Genomic DNA, 20604 nt, shown 5'->3' with positions numbered 1-20604 from the left:
GCGGTGGTTTTAAAACGATAGTAAACATCGTGTCAGGGTGAAAAGCACCCTTTCCATGAATCACAGTCTGCTTCAAATACAAAGTCAACTACAGGCTCTAAAATGTCTAGAGCAATGATGAGAAGAATCACGCTGCTTCTCCCCAGGCCAAATCTGCAAAATGTTATGACATTGTGAGCTGAATTGGACAGTCTTCTCCCAGCATTTCTCCCTACATGCAATGAGGGAATGAGATGGTGTCTCTCACTCTGTCCATCAGGCAGTTTGACCCACCTCCAAGACTTCTAAATGTCCAACACAAGCATGTAATATTTGAATCAGATCTACCCGGACAAAATCCAAAGTGCATCTGCTCAAATGGCATGGTCAATCAATGTATTGTATGTGAGATATAGATAGACTGTGCTTTCAAAATATTTGGTTCCCCCTGCCCGGGTATGCCCCATTCAAATGTTACATATGCTGCAGGCAGGGTAGGAAGGCACCACCTTTCTATCCTGTCTGGAGAAGATTGTCTGAACCAGCCCTATGATATTCAGTTGATTGTATTCCGTCTAACGGAATAACAGGTTTTCTTATGTGTAGAAATGTTATATTGCTTATGGCTAGAAGCTTCTGCAATTCAGAAGCAGACACTTCCTATTTTGATGTAATGAAAGGGTACTTTGTCACTGTTGCACTCCCTCTTTCTCCTCAAATAGGCATCTCTTTCACCATTTCAAAGTTCAGTGCGCGTCAACCACATTGAAAGATCTGGTTTTCAAGTCAAGCCGGCCACACAGACAGCATAGATGCAGCAGCTCTCTTATGCTGGGTTGGCATCTGATTGTGCTGTACAGGTTGTGCCCTTGCCAAAAGCCATGACCGTTAGAGGTTGGGCCAACCTTTGAACCCTCAGTACAGGGGAGGTGTAATGGTTTTGTTCAATGTGTCATGGGGGAGGCAGGCAAGGGACACCATGTACAGGGCTTTGCCCCAAGTTCCTCAGTTACCTGGCAGATCTTCCCTGCGAAATGATATACAAAGGAATAGGAAGTACAAGCAGTCCTCTGTCTTGTAGTTTTGTATCTCTAGAATAGCATTCTCTAAACTGCAGTCCACTGCGTTTTGAAAAAGGCATCCCTGTGCAGTGCAGTACACTCTGTTCAGAGCCGCAGCATCTTATCTTTCCAGCCGATCATGTCATAAACCCGTCCATGCTCCCACTGCCTGTTGCCCCCGCAGGCTCTGTGCCCCAGTTTCCAGGTGGAAGTAACTGCCTGGTGCAAGTTTCTGAGACAATCAGCTGGAAAGATAAGATGCCGCAGTGTGGAACAGAAAGCACTGCTCTGCGCAGGGACACTTTTTTCCAAACACTGGATCCAGCCTACTGGCCAGGGTTTGTTGCCCTGCTGCTCTAAAATATCTTGGGGGCAATGTGGCAAACTCTGATTTAGAAGGAACACGTGTTACTTCTTTAGCTCTCAGATTCTGCCATGTCCCAATGCCTCTGGAATTTTCCAGAGCGGAACTCCTGAATCAGTGTTGAAACCAGGGCTGGCTTTAAGCCATTTGGACCAATTGCTCCCAGTTGGGCGCTGCGCCTTTGGGGGGGCCACACGCTAGATTATCTACTCTAGTCTTGTATGCAATTTTGTATTAAAATGTGCTTAGATCCATTTGGTCCATTAACTCACATGCACTTTTTAAGTGCACATTTTGATTGCTTTCCATTTAACCATAGAGATATAAAGTCTATAATAAATTTTATTTAGATCTGTAAGATTCTACAGACCTTAGCTGTGAATGTAGGCCCCTGCAAAAAATGTTTCTAATTGGACTCTGTAGCTCCTAAGGGTGGCCCTGATGAAACAGTATCTTGGAGGAACCCAAAAGCATGTACCGCTGTTCAAGAGGTACTCTGTGATGTTGACACTGTTACCACTTTTTCAGTATAATCTATCCAGAATATTAACTGCTTTTGGTTTATTTTTCTAAAAGCAACAGAATCTCTTAAAGAATAAAATAAATTCTCATCTCTTGAATGTTGGCAGTTGGCTCAGTCTTGACTTCAGTCCAGTTTTCATTACAGAACAGATGTGGATAATAATCCTGAGGTGATCGCACAATGACCTCAACCAAATGTGTGAATCACCCCTTTTTTTGCAGGGATGTTCCTAATCTTCAGAAATAGCAGTATCGCACCTCTCAGTTAGTCATGCTGGTACTCCAAACTATATATATATGGCTTGGTTCCTAGGGCGCCTCCAGGAAAATCCTCCTTTTGAATGACAGATCTCTAAGCTTTCCTCTAAGTTTGAAAAGCAGTTTGTGATATGAGATGAGAATCTGCCACTTAGAAGGAAAACTTTGAGGATTTCACTAGGCATGTATCGGCACATTTTTGGACTCAATTCAAGGTCTTTGGATCTAATTCAGAGCCCAATCCTATCCTTGCTGTTGGCGATGATGTAGCTGCATCAGGGAAGAGCATGCTATATCCAGTGGTGGTGGGGAAATCAGGAGCCCTGGAAGAGGTAAGGGGAAAATATTTTTCTTTACCTCTCTGTAGGCCTATATAGGTATCCTCAGCACTGTGCCAGTTATATAGCTGGCATAAATCAGTCAAAGGAGCAAGAAAGGGAAGGATGGCAGGAAAAGAGGGGCTAGGATCCTGGCACATGTCAGTGCTGCCAGGATCCACTTGTTTCTCCCCTGCCCTCCCTGCCCTGAAACTCCCCCAGCTCTCCCCTTCCTTGCCCTGCCACCAACTTACCCAGAGTGGTGGAGCCTTTGAGAGCCTTTGCTGTGCACACGCATCTCTACCCATTCATGAAAGCAGCAAGAAGCATGTGAAGTTGGCCCAGCTTTCACACTGCTGCAAAGGGTTGCACACAGCTAGAATGTAAGTTGTAACAGCGCAAGGCCCAGCCCAGAGAGGATTGGGCCGTTGGTGTATGGTTTTTGCAGTAGGCTGAATTTAAATCATTATTTTAAAATGTGACATTTGTTTGTCACTGTGGATCCAGTGGAAGCTTGCGGGTGGGTGGGAGATGATTTGTACCATGCACTTGGGAAAGCCACACTTTTTTCAGCATCCTATCATTGTCATCATCACCTTTTGGGTTATTAGATATCTGGTGCCAGAAATAACAAAAAAGACTTTAAGATAGGATATTTCTTCTGTGGTTAGGAAGAGGGACCCGTACTGCAGCTGTGCTTTGATTAATGGGGTGAGATTCAAAGCCTAGAACAGAAGGGATTCATCCAGACTAGGACAGAAGGGGAAAATGTTATTTGTGGCTGCTGCAGATAGGTGCCATTAAATCATTTAGACCACATTTTGGCTAGAACACCTATGCAGAGATACAGGCTTGGTGCAGATCTTGTTGACTACCACCTACGCTGCTTTTCTTCCATGGTTCAAGAAAATTATGTAGAATCTGGTTACTGAGAGCAATATTTGCATTACAGCAAATCTGGCTGTTTGCTTAGAAACATATCAACTTTTTCATTCCCAAGACTGCAAAAACGTATTCCTAAGTTTGAAATACATCTCTGCAACCATGAGGACTAGAACATTTTTAAATAGCCATGATCCAGGAGTGGGGATGCACCAAATCTTCATATAAACACAATCTTCCTTGGTTGAGTTTCCTCATGAGCATGCATGTTTTTGTAAAACTGGGGAGGACGACGAAGTGATCTGTGACTTGTGAGGAGAGAGGCCTGCAGCTTTGGCCTTTCTACACTAGTAGATCTACTAGAGAGTAAGGGCTGCATTTTGCCTTCTCCAAACAGCTCTGGCTAAAGATAAAAGTAGTAGTCACTAGCAGGCTGGAAACCATCTCTGTCTGGATATCTACTTATGACTAACTGACGGGCAGTTCAATCTTAAACTGCGCTAGTGCAGCGGGGCTACATGGTGTCTGCTGTATCCAGTGCAGCTTTGGAGCAGGATATTTTGGGATATTTTCCCCCTTGTTCTGAGAAATGCTCCAGCCTGCCCAATGGGGCTACTTGAATATGAGCCAGCTATCTAGCTGGTGCAAGTCCAAGCAGCCTTGTGTAAACCCGGCAGGACTGAGAAGAGGGTAAGGATATGGGAGGGGCCCGCTCTGCTGATTTTGCCCTGCCCTGATCCGCCTCCGCTCCACCTCCCCTGCCCAGAAATGCCCCTCCCCACCTCCTAAGCACCTTCCTACAGTCCTTCTGCTGCCCGGCATGTCTCTTACTTCTGCTGGAGGCTCATCCAACTGGATGCCGCATCAGCAGGTTGGAGCAGGCATCCCCTCTGTCGCTGCTCACTCTCTGGGTGCCACAATCATGCTTTATGGCATGTTCGTAACACCCTCAGCAGGCACAGTGGCAAGTTTGGATTGTGCTATCAGTCATTCTCATATGGTTCTTTTCTGTGTCTGCAATTGATAGGCAAAAAAAGTAGCTATGGAACTTAACAAAGCAAAAAGAAGCAAGCTGAAGAGATGCAGACACAAATGCAGGCACAGTTTTAGTGGTGAGTGCAAAGAAAAGGATGTCCATATCTCTAAAGAGACTAGAGGAGGAGTAGACAAGGAAATTAAGAGCAGATTTCTGGCATGGCAGTTCTTCATAATTTATGTTGGTTCTGTTTTTTGTGATGCGAGACCAAGTTTACAGAAGTCATGGAGAGAATGTATTATATTAAGGAGGGACCTGGAGGGGAAAAAGGTGCAGATGGAGAAAAGAAGACACTGAGATTGGTTTGGATTTCATGCAGGTAGATTTGCAGGAGCCTGAGTCCCTGAACATGGCACTTAACTTGAATATAACTAAAGGCTGCACAGTAGAGTCCAGAATTTCATGCAAAGATTTATGTTGTGTCCTGGCTTTTTCCCTAAGCAGCATATGGTGTAACTTTTGGCAGGAAGCTGTATTCAGAGTTTCACTCAGGAGGATGGGGATCATAAGAAGCTGTACAGTGCATGCATGAATGAGGCTACCAGAGGAGTGTACTGTGATACACTGAGAGCTCAATCCAAACCCGGCTCTCCATCAGTGCAGCGGCTGCTGCACTAGCAGAGGGTGTTGCAAACATGCTGTAAAGTTTGTTCACAGCACCAGCTCCCAAGCTATTGTTTTCACAAGACATTAGGCAAGGTCTGTATTTACTGATCACATATTGCTGAGTAACCACAGGAAAATATCCTCACCCCCACGTAAACAATGGGGAGCCAGGGATTCAAGTTTGCTGAATGTCTGACAGGGCAGAAGATCATCCACTGAGTCTTCATGAAGGTCTTTGATCTATGACTACATGAACCTGTGGCTGCAGACTTCATTAAAGTGTGTTGGCTTTTGAGGGAGAGTAAGAAGACACTGAGCTATGAACCAGGATTTCCACAGGTTGAATCTCGCATTCACTGACTAGATGGCCCTAGGCAATTTGCTCTCATTCAGTCTCGCTCCCTTGCTATAAATGTGGCAATAGGGTCAAACTAGATGTGCCTTGAAAATGCATTGTTAAAACTGCTGCCTCCTTAAATTTAAACAAAATTGCAGGGAACCTCAATCCAAATTGGGAACAAAGATGAGAGACGGTTTTTAAAGACTTTTTTCCCTGTACCATTTTTCATATTAAAATTATATCCTCAGCTGCTGTTTACTGTACTGGCAGGAAAAAAAAGCACATGGGTGTAAATCAATAGTTCCCAAATGTTTTACCATTGGGACCCACCTAAAAAAAAGCTTCACTTCATCAGCCGCTCAAGTCTCTGTGGCTATAATGGTGATTGGGCAGCAGTACTTCCCTCCAAATAGCAGGTTGTTTAAGCCTTGATGCATATAGTATAATCTACCTTGTCTGTTTTGCAACCCACCAAAAATTTGGCCATAACCCACTGATGGGCCACTGACCCACAGTTTGGAAACTGCTGGTGGAAATAGCTGTGGAGGAATTTGCAGAGAGAAAGGGTTAACCCTTCTGCCTGTGGTTGCCGTCTAGATCAGGGCCCCATAGCTGTGATTATACACACTCAAGTTTAAAGGAACAGAGATGCAAGAATGCATTTCATTTCTTATCTCATTTGACCCTTGTGCTGACCTACCTTACAGGGTTCTTGTAGCAAGGTTTATTGAGATAATTGCTAAGAAGTGCACTGAGCCCTCTGTTCAAAGTGTCCTAATTGGCCGTGTTCCTAGTGAATGTTGGGAGTTTGGGCTTTCTCTGCCTCCCATGCACTTAAAAAAGTACTTTGTAAATCTAACCCACTGTGTGTCTCTACAAATATATGGAAATATGAAACCAGAATTCTGCCTATTTCAGTCATCCTGCTGTTTGCCTGATTTCCACTAGTGCTTATTCAGCTAAATAATCACGAAGCTATAGCTAATGAGGATCCCCTTCCATGAGAAGAGGTTGGGAGGAGGGCAGAACAAAGTTGCTTCCCAACATGATTAGAGCTGTGAGACGATCAAGTTACCATTGGCAGTTGTGTTCTTTCAAACCATACTTTTTTTAAACAAGTGAAATAAGGGAGATTGTCTCCATGGCAATCAGGTGAGCATATCACAGGTTGCGTAAAGGCCTATTTGTGAAAAACTCAATCCTTCACAAAAGAACCAAAGAAAAGCCCACTTGGATGGTGCCAAACACCCAACTAGTTCACAGTTCTTTCACACAATGCCCCCACCCCCAGCTGGCTCTGGGAAGCTCACGAGTTGGATAAAAAGGCATACTTCTGTCCTAACATTGCTCCCTTGCAAAAGGTATTCAGAGGTATACTGTCATTGAACATGGAGGTAATACGGAGCCTTCGTGATTAGTAGCCTTTGATAAGTCCATGAGGTAATACGGAGCCTTCGTGATTAGTAGCCTTTGATAAGTCCATGAGTTCCTCCAAACTCCCTTTAAAACCATTTAAGCTAGTGGCCATCACCACATCTTGTGGCAATGAATTCCACCGTCTAGCTATGAGCTCTGTGAAGAAGTAATCTCCTGCCAATCAGTTTCATTGGGTGACCTCTACTCATGGAGATGTGAGGCAGTAGTGTCGCTAGGGGAGGCCAAAATGGTTAATATTGCAGGTGCCACAAAGTGTAAGCAGCCCCTCCACTCCACTCCAATTGGAAGGAGCCATTCCAATGCAGTGATGGCAATACACAGGAGACTCTGTTTGGTTTGGTGAGCCAAACCAAACCAAACCAAACCAAACCTGTACGTGGCCATCGCTGCCTGGAATGGCTCCAGTGGTGAGTGGGAGAGGCCACTTTACACGGCACATTGTGCGCCTGCAGTACTTACCATTTTGCCCCCCCCAGCTATGCTACTGCTGTGAGAGAGGGAGGAAAAGTTCAGTTTTTCTACACCCTGAATAACTGTATAGATCTCAATCATTCCCCCCATGTTCACCCCCCAGCCAAAAAAGACCTTTCCTCATATGTTCAGCCCTGTGACCATTTTGGTTGAAGGTTCTCCAGTATTCTTTTGCACCTTATATCTGCTCTATAATATCCTTCTTGAAGTGTGGTGCCACATAGGGTTAAGTCAAGGGTTGCCTCCCCTCTGGCTGGTTCCAAGAGCGACTATTTAAGGACAGTCATCTAGAAATGTATCTAGACATTGTCTCTTATTTTGTGGTCTGAACATGAACTCACCCAATCGATGGGAGGGTAATTGAAGGCACCCATCACTACAGTGCTTTCTCCTTTGAATGCCTCCCTGTTTTTTTTCTCTGAGTTCACCCTCAGCGATGGGTGTTCCCTGTACTAAATTATTATTTACTAAATTATTATTTAGTGGGTGAATATGAGGCCCAATGATTCTGTGGTGGAGTCTGGAGATTGGAAAACTGTTTTTTAATCTGTTTGATTCTACACCCTCTTTGATATTGTTATGTGTCCCCCCCCCCATATTTATGTTCTTTTTCACATGCGTATTGATGCTGCCTATGTGCCGCATTGGGTTTCATTCTCTTACGCATATTAGTGTAAATCTCAGCTTTGCTAGCTGCCTAGATGTGCTGAAAGTCAGGCATGATTTCAGATGCCAAATAACATAAGGAAATGCATCCAGACGAGGTCTTGTCAAGACCTTCTCAGACTCTGTAGTCAGCACAGAGGAAGATAGGTGAACCCAGCCAACAACCTCTGACAAGATCAGATTATCATTATGTGACAAGAGATCATGTGGCCCAAACCAGTCTAAGGTTCCCTTAATTCTAGTCCAGCGTTTCTCAACACTTGTCCCCTACCGTACCACTACGCATGGTCCACCTATTGGAAGTACCACCAGAAGTAACTGGCAATGATGTCAGTTACTTCCTGATTGGGATGTGATGTGACACATGTACCATCGGACACCACCTCAAGTACCACTGGTGGTACGAGTACCAATGGCTGAGAAATGCTGTTCTAGTCCAATACTCTAACCTCTACACCACATTGGCTCTGTTCAAATGTTCAAATGCATTCATGGAACTCAGAAGAGAGGATAACATGGGCGCCTCAGTGGCATAGGAATGTTAAGTACATACAAAACAATGTCAACAGCTTCAAACTGCAGAGACCAGCATGGGCTTAAATATCCTGCGTCCTGACCACTGCTGCCTCCTGTCAAAATCATGTGGAAGTCTCACAGTTCTCAAAAGGTTAAACAGCACTTCTTTCTTCCTATCTCTTCTGCATGCTCAATGCCGACCTGTAGCAGGTTCTGGTAAATATTTTCTTTTCTGTTCCCACAGGCCCAGAGACCATGGTATAGAAAGCGACTGAAGAAATCGCCTCTGGCTGGATGTTGCTTCTTGCTTGCCTTGTCAATGGTTGCTCTGACCAGTTTCTCTCCTGTGTCCCTGAGCAGCAACAAGGAATCTGATTTCCAAGTGCCTCTGCACAAGCCACTTGGGACCTCTTCCCGGTCCAAGCGGGTGTGGCTGAACTCCACAGTTGCCGTGTCCCGACAGCCATGGCGCTTTGGCCATCGAAAATGGCCCAACCCTCAGGGAAGACAAGGTGTACTGAATCCCAGCTCTGTCTGCAAAGAACACAGCAAACCGAATAGTCAGGGCAGACAAAATCGGCGGGGATTAAAAGCAAAGAGGGAGGACACGGGACAGACCGGAAAAGAGAACATGGCGGCGACGCTCTCGGAACATCGCAGAAAACAAGGCCACAAAAATTATCCTTCATGGACTAACCGTCAACACCAAAGAGAATCTGTTGTTCCTTTTACTCTGCAGAACAAAGGGAAATATCTTAGCTTCTATTTGCATACAAAGAAGGAGATAGACTGGAAACCACAAAGGGAGTTGGCTCCTTTTTCTCCTCTTTCACAAGATGGAAAACTTGGAGCTCTTTTCTATCTTAAAAATTCTTCTGCGGGCCAGCTAGCTGTACCACAGGAGCAATGCAAACCAGATGTGCAGACAGCTGGTGTCGAACGCAAATCCTCCGATTTAATCAAAGCCGTTATCTCGGGCAGACGGTCCTTCCAGAGCATGACAGGCACTTGGGGACAGATGGCTAATACTCCCTCTTGGAATCCTCAAGGAACGCATTTTTGGGCCAGAGGTATAGAAGGGCTGCAGAAATCAGAATGGTGCACAGCACCACGAGACATAGCTGTCCCTGGAAAACTGGAGGGCCAGCTGAGGACTGGTGAGAAGATCGTGCCTTGGTTGACTCCTGATGATGTGCAGAAGATGAAGCTTCTGGCCACGGGTGCAATTGTCAATAAAGCCAGAATCCCTGCCCATGGGCAGGTACTCAGAGTCGCATTGTCATCCAACCCAGATTCTTTTTCACGTGACCCATGTTTGGATGGGCGATGTGGGTTAATCAAGCGGTCCACTGACCTCTATGAGGTTTTGGCTTTCCACTTGGATAGAGTACTGGGGCTGCGTCGGAGCCTGCCTGCGATGGCCAGGAAATTCAGCAGTCACCTGCTACCGTACAAATACACCACTGGTGCCGCTAGGCCCATCATATGGTGGGCACCGGATATACAACACTTGAATGACTCCAACAATGACCAGAACTCCTTTGCCCTCGGATGGAAGCAGTACCAGGAATTACTGAGGCAACGATGTGGCATGGCAGATTCCAGAACAGCTCTTGGAAAAGCTCCATGTTTGAGCATCCTGCACTCAGAATGGGCCAAATTGGTACTCTTCGATTTTCTCCTACAGGTAGACCTGGTGGCAGAGCAACATTTTCTCTAAGTTTTCTATCTCTTTATTTCCCAGGTATGGAATGCTACAGAATTAAAAATATAGGGAAAATAGAACAGAGAGAAATCAATTTTCCAGGTTTTTCAAAAGAAATTGGAAGAGGAAACTCAGAGAGCCAACGAGATCTACACACACTTTATTTCATTGGTACTCAGATAAAATAGGTATACCCAAAAAGTGTTTTTAGGATGTGAGTGTGATGATCCCAAGGTACCATGGGATAGCTGATGCCAACCCACCTAGCATTGTCCTCAGTCCCTAGCATTCCAAAGATTCAGTTCTTTGCCGAGCTTTGAGGGATTAGGGATGCTTCGCTCTCCCGTTGAAATCAGTGCCTGGTTGGCACTTTAGCAGCTTGGCGTCATTCCAGAACAACCCCGGAAGGTTAAGAGAGGCAATGCTACTCTTCCAACAGAAAAGGCTTATTTCCAAGGGGTATTCTCAGGATCAATCTTCATCTTATGTAATTTCAGCATACGAACTCACTTTAGCAATTTCACCATTGCTTGCCCATTTTTGACTGGCCAAAAGGTATACACATTTGGTCCCTGTTGCGTATATGCAACATTGGGCAGACATGGCTTCAGTGATTCAGTTTAGTGATTGGCTCTCAGTATCTCTGCCAGACAACTCCAGCTCCAGAAACTCTGGCCTCAGAACACTTGGATAGGCAAAGGGTTGCCCTTATATACACACCAGATCTGCCCAACTTCTCTTTCCTATTTGGGAAGGGAATTCAAATAGAACTGCCCTTTCTCACTTTTAAATGGGATTTTGGGGTAGGTGAGTGGGGAACCTATATTTTGATTTCTAATTGACTTCACACAGAGGAAATTTTTTTTTTTTTGCAACCATGACAGTGGATTAATCGATCCTTAAAAACTCTACCCAAGTTTTGACACTGGATACTCAGCAAGTATTGTAATGCCTAGTGATGCACAGTAAATACATTGGACAACTGAATATTAGTAAAATTCATTTTTTCCTAGCACCAGCCCCCCCCCCATCTGCCTAATCTCTGCTGCATCAAAAGCCATGGTTTCTTAAATAATAAAATAACACAAAAATAATAAATAATACAATAATAACACAAGCCATTGCTTCTTAAAGTTGTGGGAGCTTCAACAGTAGTCTGATGCAATGGAAGTTCAGCCCAGTTTTCTAAAATTTTTGCTTTTAGAAAAGCAGAGTGTATGGCCTATGAGAGCTGTTGCTCAGTGGTAGAGCACCTGCTTTCTATGAAAGTCCCAGGTTCAATCCCTGGCCTCCCCAGGCAGGGCTGGGAAAATCATAGAGCAGTATTTCTCTGCATACCATTCACGACATAGCACCCTGCAAATGTTGGCCCATCGCGTGTACCACCAGAAGGAAAGTGTGATGACATCATTGCCAGTTACTTCCAGGCTGGGAGGCCTACAAGACCAGGATGCGATGCACTTAACATGGTAAGACGCTCAGGGTGACTGGGAGGGCTTTTTCAAGAATGCGAAAACAGCATGCTGGAGCTCTGCTCACCAAGCTGAGCCTCCTCCTGTTGTTTGGTGCATCGTTTCCTGGTTGTGCTGTTGGGCAGTGGGTGTCTGGGGGTGCTTTTGTACTACTGGATAACACCTTATGTACCACAAGTGGTACACATACCACCGGTTGAGAAAGGCTGCCCTGGAGAGCCCCTGCCTGTCAGTATAGACCGTATGGCGCTAGGTGACCCAGTAGCCCCACTCAGTAGAAGGTGGCCTTCTATACTCCTAATCTCTTCCAAGAACAATTGCACCCAGATCCTCAAGTAGCAGAAGAATCACCATGTTGGACAAGGACAGGAGAAGACAGCTGCAAAATTCAGACAGGGATTGCAAACTGGAGCAGGGGCTGAATAGCCTCTGGACCAAAAAGGAATAAAATGTGGATGGCATTTCTAAAGTGCTGGGTTCCACCACAAGCCCATTCTGGGTTGAGGAATGTCCAGCCTGGCATCCCAGCCAGGCAGAGCAGTGACATCCACGTCAGGTTCCCCAGCATGACTTCCAATGAATCTGAAGTTGCCTCTATTGCAACTGGTCCACTGTCACTGCTGGGGTAACGGGTCATTGTGAACAGAGACTTGTAATGAGTAAGGCCTACAGCTCATGTCCATGATCGTGGCTGGAAAAAGTTCTGTTGCAATCATGAGAATTCCTACTGGCTCACTGAAGTTCTGTCCACATACGGCATTACAACCAAATGACTCCACTTGGAAGAGCAGCAGATCTCAACTGTGTGTGCTGGCTTGTGGAGATATGATTCTTATTGTTTGATGTTCTTGGTTGAGAATCAAACCATGTCCTCGAGACGGCTTCAGCTTTTGAGCAAATCCTCCAGAACGGTTTCAAAATTCCACAGAGATGAGCTGGCTTTTCCATTATTAAATGTTGTTCAGGACTTTCTCGTCAGCTTATGGTTGTTTGCACCTTGCTTAATATATAGCTGTTCCACATGAATTCCTAAAGGTGAGCAGCATGGATGAAAATCCATCATCAAACTCCCCAAACCTCACAGAAGGGTGATTTTTTTTCATGCCTTGACTCGCTGCTATCATTCCAATTGCGCTACAAACAGCTCTCTGCAGGAAGAAGGGTTTCGTTTTCCTGCCAAGAAAAGCCTCCTGAAGAGACAATGTAGTGTACAGTGCTTAAAAAACTTACACTTTTTGCCAACCGTCACTCTTCTGAACAGCGTGGTGATTGCACATCCCATCTGTGTTGGTGGATCCATTTAATTGCTCTCACCCCCTTTTTGCTCAAATCATTGATGCTTGTTTTAGTGAATCTTTCCATGAAAAGGAAGGCCTCTTGGATCACTTAGGCCCCATTCTTGTGTGACCTAAGTCTCCTCAATTTCAAACTGAATTATGCTGCAGCTGTATGTGGTTCTGCATCCAGGCCCACCAATCCTTCCTCCCTTTATTTTTGCTCTGCAGCTAATAAAAGATAGCAGTGAATCAAACCATTAATTATACCTTCTAAAATCAGAGTCACAATATTATAATGCATGTGCCATTAGCATTTATACCATTTTTTGTTTAATGTGCAAAGTGCTTCTCATGTATTATCTTGATGATGTCCTTGTAAGGCAGTGGTTCCCAAACTGCTCCTTGAAAGTGATTTCCAATCGGTATTTTTAACATTTGTAAGGCTTGGGGAACCCTGCAGAAGCATCTGTGGGGCTCTTCACACCCCCTAGAGGCTGCCACAGGGGGAGGTAAGTTGAAAACCTATCCCTGGCAGTAGCACAATCCTGGGGATTGCATCACTGCCTTCTCCCCCTTCCCTTCTCTCAAGCGGCCAGTAACAAGTACTTCCCAGGCTGGTGGCTCACAACCCACCAGTTTGGGAACCACTGCTGTAAGGTAAGCACTACTATTTTCATGATGCAAATGGGAAGGCTGAGAGGGCTTAACTTGTCTGAATTCATGGCAGAGGCAAAATTCAGACCCTGAAAAACCCAATCCATGAGGCTGACTACAGCCCAATCCCAGCCTGCCCTGGAGCAGGCAGACCAGTGGGTCTGCCCCACATCCAAGGCAGGGTTGGGGCTGAAAAAGGCTCAGCCTAGGGCAAGGGGAATAACTTCCCCTTACCCTGGGTAAAGCAGCAGCAGCAGCCCCAATGGGTACTTGGATCTATGCCACCTCAGGAGGTGGCACAGATCTGAGCAGTCCGGAACTGCCCCGAGCTGCCCAGAAATGGGGATAGGCCTGGCCCTACCCCTGCTTACCCCCTGTCCACCCATGGGCCTGACTGCCACCTGCCTTCCCCCCGCCCAGGAACACCTCCCTCCTGCCCTCCCTGTACTTTCCTGACCCCCGCGCTGGCCAAGCTTGGCCAGCGAACTTACCTGTTTTCGCAGCTGAGCAGGACTTGGGCTGGCCTCTTCCTCTCCCAGTGGCTCGAAAGTGCTTTATGGCACTTTCACAATGCCATATTAGGATTGCACCCTTAGGCTGCAACTCTAGCCACACTTTCCTGGGTGTAAGCCCCATTGATTGTAATGTGATTACTTCTGTGTAGACATGAATAGGATTTGGCTCTTAGGCAGTTGCTTCAGGCAGAAGTTTGGTGGGGATGGCACTCATCTTCATCCATCTGCTTATTTCCACTGCTTCTCCTTCTCTGCCTGCTCCCTAGATTGGAAAAGGAAGAGAGGGATGAGGCAGGATAGGCGAATGGTGCATACAGTGTTGGGAACTTCTGAATCCACACTTGCTTTTCTACTCTGACTCCCTGGTGCCTCACCAGGCAAGGGAAAGAAAGCATTTGGCATGCTGCCTCCGGCTCCGGGAGGCCCGTCCTGGATTGGAAAGTATATGATGTTTCACTGCAAAGGGTTCCAGAATATGGGGAGAAAGTCTGCCCAGGTTTAGCAGTTGCCTCTGCAGATGACATCAGGATGATTGAATCCATGGCCATGGAGCATGTCAGCATGGAGGCTCATGGCTAGCTGGTGGAACGTAACCCCCTTTTTTCTTGGAGCAGCAAGCCTGCCCCCCCTTCCCCCGCAGCAAGCAATATTTGAGACAGCTTTTTATATTCTTCCAGGACTTAAAAGTGGTTTGTTGCAAGGCAGATATATGTCTCCTGTTCCAGAAACACAAGACAACCACAAGATTTGTGTGTATATATACACACATTTCTGTACAACAATGAGGACCAGTATCTTGCAGGGTTTTAAACATTAAGCTGAGCTTCCCAGGAATTCTGTGTTCTCATGAGCTGCATTATATGATTGCATTCCATGACAAATTATTATTGTCTTGTATGGCAGAGAATACAGCCACTGGATACACCCATGTGGACACTTGCTATTCAGAAATGTGGTAAGACTGGAATTTTAGTGATGCTCTCCAGAGAAATAATTACAAGAAACAGCTTTATCTGATACTGCTGTTCTGCTCAATGTAAAGGCCAGTATACAAATCTACAGAAGACTGGCTGGGGGAATGGTAATTTTAATGCCAAAAACTATGTAATGGAGGCTGTATGATATTTTTTTTGAACTGCCTCGATATTTTCCCTGGCAATCTCAGAACACGAGAAAGCAGAGACACTGTTGAATGCCTGCCAACTTCCACACTCTCAGATATTCTGTTAACGCACCATCTGCTGAAATGGTGAGAATATCAGCTTGATTTTCAATAGAGAAATAACAGGATTTTTGCTGGTTCTGAAACCAGCCCAAGAAATCTGCCTTTTTGCTTAATGGTGCCGTAATTACGAGTGGGAGCCCTGAGCTGGGAAGTCCCCTTCTTGCACAATGTTGAGTTGACAGCGGCATAATCTTTGCCTATGGTGCATATATCTATGAAGTTTTAAATACCTGTTTATCCAGAGATGACAGTGCAAGAAAATAACTGGGTATATGTAGCATAGGCTATAATGCTTCTTTTCACCACCTTCATTTCTTAAGCTGCGGTGTGGCTGCAGCCTCTGTCACAAATGAGATAATTTTAGACAAACCACCATCTCTCAGCCTCCCCTCCTTGCAGTATTTGTTTGTTTTTCACATTTTATTACCACCCTTCCTCCAAGCAGCTCAAAGGAGTGTACATAATTCCTCCCCTCCTTTTGTCTTCACAACAACCCTGTGAGGTAGGTGAGGCTGAGCAAGAGAGAGAGAGAGAGAGAGAGAGAGAGAGAGAGAGAGAGAGTGACTGGCCCAAGGTCACCCAGGAAGCTTCATGGCCAAGCAGGAATTTGAACGTGGATCTTGTAGTTCAGCTCCCCAGAAGAAGGACACAGGCTGCATGTTAGGGGGAAATGCAGGTGCTTAAATTATAAGGGGAAAAGTACAGGGGCCCTGAATGGAATCAACAAGTCCCATCTCTTAATGGAACTGAATTGACAGCTTTAAACCTTTAACTTCTCTTAGTTCCGCCCCCCCCATAATTGAAAAAGCCCCTTGGAAGTGGCAGCACTGTGATCCTTGCGGTGCTGTTGCTGCCCCCCCACCCTACCTATGCAAACTCTTACCTGGTTTCCCCTGTAGGAGTCTGGGAATCACTGGTCTAAGCCACTCTTTTCCACTAGAGTTTCCACTAAGCCATTCATTTCCAAAAATGAATCAGTTAAGAGTTACTACTCAGCCAGTAGTATTCATTGGCCTTGCATGCAGCGATATGAAATTCTGATGCCTCTGCGTACTCCACATCTCTCCCAGGTCCACGACCGCCTGGATCGATACTGCTGTGGCTTTCAGCCAGACCCTTTTGAGCCTTGCGTTCAGGAAATGCTTCATGAGAAATGCAGAAACCCTGCAGAGCTGGTCTTGGTTCATATCTTGGTAAGCCGATCGAAGAGATTGTGTTTGTTCCTGTCATCAGCTAATTGATTTCAGAGGGTTATGCATTACTGCTTCTTGTTATATTTCTCTCTGGGACAATTGCGCAAAATGTCAAAATAAATGTTTTGGATGAAAGAAAATAATTGGGAATGAAAGAACAGGTGCAAAACAAATGCTGGTGTAGGTCAGGGCCACCACACAAGGCAGCACATATAGAAATGCAGTGTGAGGTTGGTATCCTGCCTTGTATATTTAGATTTTCCTCCACGACTCTGCAAGCAAGCTTTTAACACGCAAACGGGGTCTCCATGTATACATGCAACGTGCAGCTAGATGGTGAGCTGTGTGGACTGTTTCTGTTTCAGTGCGGCTTTGCCATCTCTGCAAGGAAGAAGCTCTTTGGGTCTGGTAGTTCCATCATTCATTTCCAGGATACAATCAATAATGTGTTTGAGAAATGCCAGCACAGTCCCATGTAGGCTAAACCCTTTTCAGTGGGAGAGGTTATAAGTGCATGCATGTATTCCAGTTGTCAAACCTGCTAACAATATTTTTTGGCCAGTCTGAAACCCTTTTCAAAAACCCATCCATAATGGTCCTAATTGGAAAACCCATTTAAACTCATCTCTGGCAGAAAGGCTCACCTATACTTTCCATAAGCCTTAATCCAATTTGAGCTCTGTCCCTAAATACCCCAAGACCTCTTTTTTTTGAAGGGGGGGGGGTTGTCCTTCTATAATGTCAGATATTGCTGGGAAACATGCAGCCCCGAATGTTTTTAACAGTCAATCAAAAATGCCCAGTCCTAACCTGCACTGGAACAGGCAGGTTGATTGGAAATCATTTCCCCTTACCCTTTGTTGCATGGCAGCAACCCAAATGGGGTTGCTAAAGAGGTGGCGCAGATCCAAGCAGGCCAGGCTGCCCAGGAGGGGGGTTAGGATCCAGCCTAAGTGCTAGATCCTGGCACCACCCCCTGTCCCTGGCCCAGCCTGCCCGTGGACTCACCCTTCCCTTGCACTTCCCCCACCCCAGAACACCCTTCCATCCTCCCCAAACCCCACAACTGCCTAGTGAGGCCAGTGCAAACTTACCTGTCTGCGTCAGCGCAAAGGCCACATTTGACCTCTGTGAGCCGGCACACAGATGTGCGCCAGCCCAGCCAACTCACAAGTTGGTGCAAACGTGCCTTATAGCTTGGTTTGCATAAGGTAAATGTGCCTTATGTGCCTTAAGGGACTAGCGCCGGCCCATCACAATCCTAGAATTGCATTCTAAGCTATACAGGCACCACCTTCCCTCACCCTTATCCTCCATCACTACCAAATTTACTCTTCTTTTCCAGGTCCGGAGAAGCAGCCCTTCTCAATTAGTATTCATTGACAATGCGGGCAGACCTCTCCATCCAGAAGCAAAACTCAACTTCAGGCTGTTACACGGTATCGATGGGTATGTTTTAAGCATGGCAGGCCAGGGTGCAGGCAGAACGGCCCTGAGCTTCATGGACCATGTACACCCTCTTTGTGATAGAAGGGCATTGTTCATTTTGAGCAGAAGACTAGTTCATATCTTGGAACAAAATTAACGAGGTGACGATTGCCAGTGTTCCTTCTCAGCTCCTCCCCATATATTTGGGCACACAACTTTATGCTGGAAATATCCTCTTTGTTTAAGAGAAAGAGAACGAAAAACAAAAACAGAGGGCATGTAATAATTTTATATCTAAAGGATGTTGTGGTGGGAACCATACATGAGTCAGACTGCTGGGAGCTCTGGGGCAAAGCCTTGTACTGGACCTTCCTGTCTGCCGCCCCTCCCCCCCCATTACGCATGCATTGGGCTCTACTTCTACCACCAGTACTGAGGATTTATGGATGTGCCTGACCAGTTGGGCTTGCTAGTGAGTGTCACCCCTTGGCAAGTGCCCAACCTGGCCAAGTTCTGATGCCATTTCTGGGAATGAAGTTCTATGATGGCCCCGGTGTGCGCCACCTTTCAATGTCATCCTGAAGGCAAGCTGTTCCACTTTAGTGTCATTTCTTTTTGTTCTGTCCTTGGAATATATATGGTATGTGTGGGGGGGTGGGTGGGGGGGAGCAGCCCATTGACCTGCAGTATTTTAGGGTCCTTGTGTATGGTTAGGGCATCCCTTCAAGAATTTCACTGTGGAAAGACCCTTAAACTCAAGAACCTCCACTACCAGAGGGAATCCAGAGCAGTCACTGCCTAAGTGCAAAAATAACAGAGTCCTGTGGCAACTGAAAGACAATTTTGTAGTGGCATTTGCTTTCCTGAACTGGATCTTGCACTGACTGACAATGGAGGTGCTAGTCCCTGAAGGCTTATACTGCAATAACATAGTGATTCTCAAGGTGTATCTGTTTTTACCAGACGAATTGGATGTGTTCCATGCATTGAGGCAAGCCTCTTAGCCCTGGAATCGCTTTCTCTTTGCATGACAATATCAGAACTAAGCAGAAGGTTTCAGGGTGCTGAGGTGGACTGCTTCCTTCATGCTCTGATGCCTTAGCTGCTGGGATTTTGCCTTTGAAATTCTTCTTCATCTTCATTCCTGTTTAATTCTCTTCGTCAGGTTCCCTGAGACAGCTGTCACGGTGCTCAAGTCAGGATGTTTACAAAACCTGCTTCTGCAATCATTATATGTGGATGCAGAATTCTGGGAGAGCCAAGGTGGCGATGAAGGCCTTCGACCTTGGCTTCAGATCATTGACAGGAGAGGACAGATCCTGCTGCAGTATATGCAGGAACACAATTTGACATCCTTTCAAGAATCATCTTTTTAGACTTCGGGCGACAAAGGTGACATACTCACGGGCTTTGCAAAGAAACTCTCAACTCTCTGAATATCCCTTGGGGCTACATGCCAGCAGGCACAAAGGCACTTGAATAATTTTGTAAGTTCTGTCATATCCCTGTACATGAATTCTGAAAATAAACACTAATTTAAAACAAAAAGAAAAAATAGTTGTGTTTAACAGATTGATAATATACACATGTGAGTTTGTTACTAGCCTTACATACACATTGTTAGTCAAGTGTATGTGGCTATAATTGTGCTATAGTTGATATGATGTATAATCTCATCAGGGCTGTCCTAAACATGAGGCTTACTGATGTAACCATTTTGGACACAGGATTGAAGGGGATGTGACCCATCTCCATTCACCCACTCACCTCCACTCCTTCTCCTCCTCCCATTCCCCATATTGAAAAAGGAAGCGGTGGACAGAGCAGAAGAGGAAGCATGGAAGAGAGTGGTGGGCTACACTGTTGGAGATGTTCTAACCCAGGGGTGTCAAACATAAGACCTGGGGGCCAGATGCGGCCTGCTGAAGCTTTTCATCTGTCCCTCAAGCTCTCAGCTGCTAAGCAGTGCTGAGGTGGCCTGCATGATAATTGGGATCTCCCATATCTTCAAATACGATCAAGATTTGCATATTTTATCTTCTGTCTTTTGCATCTAATGAACTCCTAACTGAGAAAAAAGTGCTTATTTCTGGTTAATGACATAAGCTCCTGCTTAATGACCTAATCTCCGGCCCTCAGCAGCCATCATCAATGCTATTCGGCCTGCTATATGAAACAAGTTTGACACTCCTGTTCTAGCCTACTACTCTCCTCTCCTCTGCACTTCCTGTTCTGCTCTGCCCTCCTCTTTCAATCCAGGAAGTGAGAAGGGTGGCACCTCACCAAATAAGGGAGGCACACCCCCTCAGGTGCTGGGAGGTCTTGTGCTGGCTCTGATTCTAGTTTTGTAAGACATTTGTAAGTCCTCTTCCTTTCTGGGTTCTATCACCATGTGCACTGAACTGAGGACGGGTAGACTATGGATCTGTTGCAGAGTGGTAATCATGCTTTGCTGTATGCATTTAGTGGCTATGGAGGGAGATCTGCATCTTCATCCTCACCAAACACATCTGTGAAGTTCAGTACTGGATGCCCATTGCAATGTGTATGTGCATTTAGAGGCACATTCATGCTTTCTGTGGGAGGGCAGAAAAGAGAGGGGTGAGAAGGGGTGGATTAAGGCCAGGAAGGGTGTGGTGTAGGTGGCAATGCCCTTCCTAGCCTTAATCTGCCTTCCTGG

At 45.7% G+C, this 20604-nt stretch overlaps 1 protein-coding gene across 1 annotated transcript; it reads left to right on the top strand.

The window, feature by feature from the left end:
* Positions 1–6753: 6753 nt before the first annotated feature.
* On the top strand, positions 6754–19300 carry GASK1A (golgi associated kinase 1A). Its single transcript, XM_066629158.1, has 5 exons — positions 6754–6759; positions 8700–10142; positions 16374–16496; positions 17842–17945; positions 19090–19300. Exons 1-5 carry the CDS (start codon positions 6754–6756, stop codon positions 19298–19300), a joined length of 1887 nt encoding a protein of 628 aa, XP_066485255.1.
* The last annotated feature ends 1304 nt before the right edge of the window (positions 19301–20604 follow it).

Source organism: Tiliqua scincoides, chromosome 5 (assembly GCF_035046505.1).
Source record: "Tiliqua scincoides isolate rTilSci1 chromosome 5, rTilSci1.hap2, whole genome shotgun sequence".
In the NCBI taxonomy this organism is placed as follows: Eukaryota; Metazoa; Chordata; class Lepidosauria; order Squamata; family Scincidae; genus Tiliqua; species Tiliqua scincoides.
The sequence above is the reverse complement of the archived record's forward strand: the minus strand, read 5'-3'. Positions and strand labels throughout refer to the sequence as shown.

Excerpts from the sequence above, each read along its gene's own strand:
- GASK1A (XM_066629158.1), top strand. Across the intron at positions 16,497-17,841 it reads TGGTCTTGGTTCATATCTTG|GTCCGGAGAAGCAGCCCTTC; the intron begins GTAAGCCGATCG and ends CTTCTTTTCCAG. Across the intron at positions 17,946-19,089 it reads CTGTTACACGGTATCGATGG|GTTCCCTGAGACAGCTGTCA; the intron begins GTATGTTTTAAG and ends TCTCTTCGTCAG.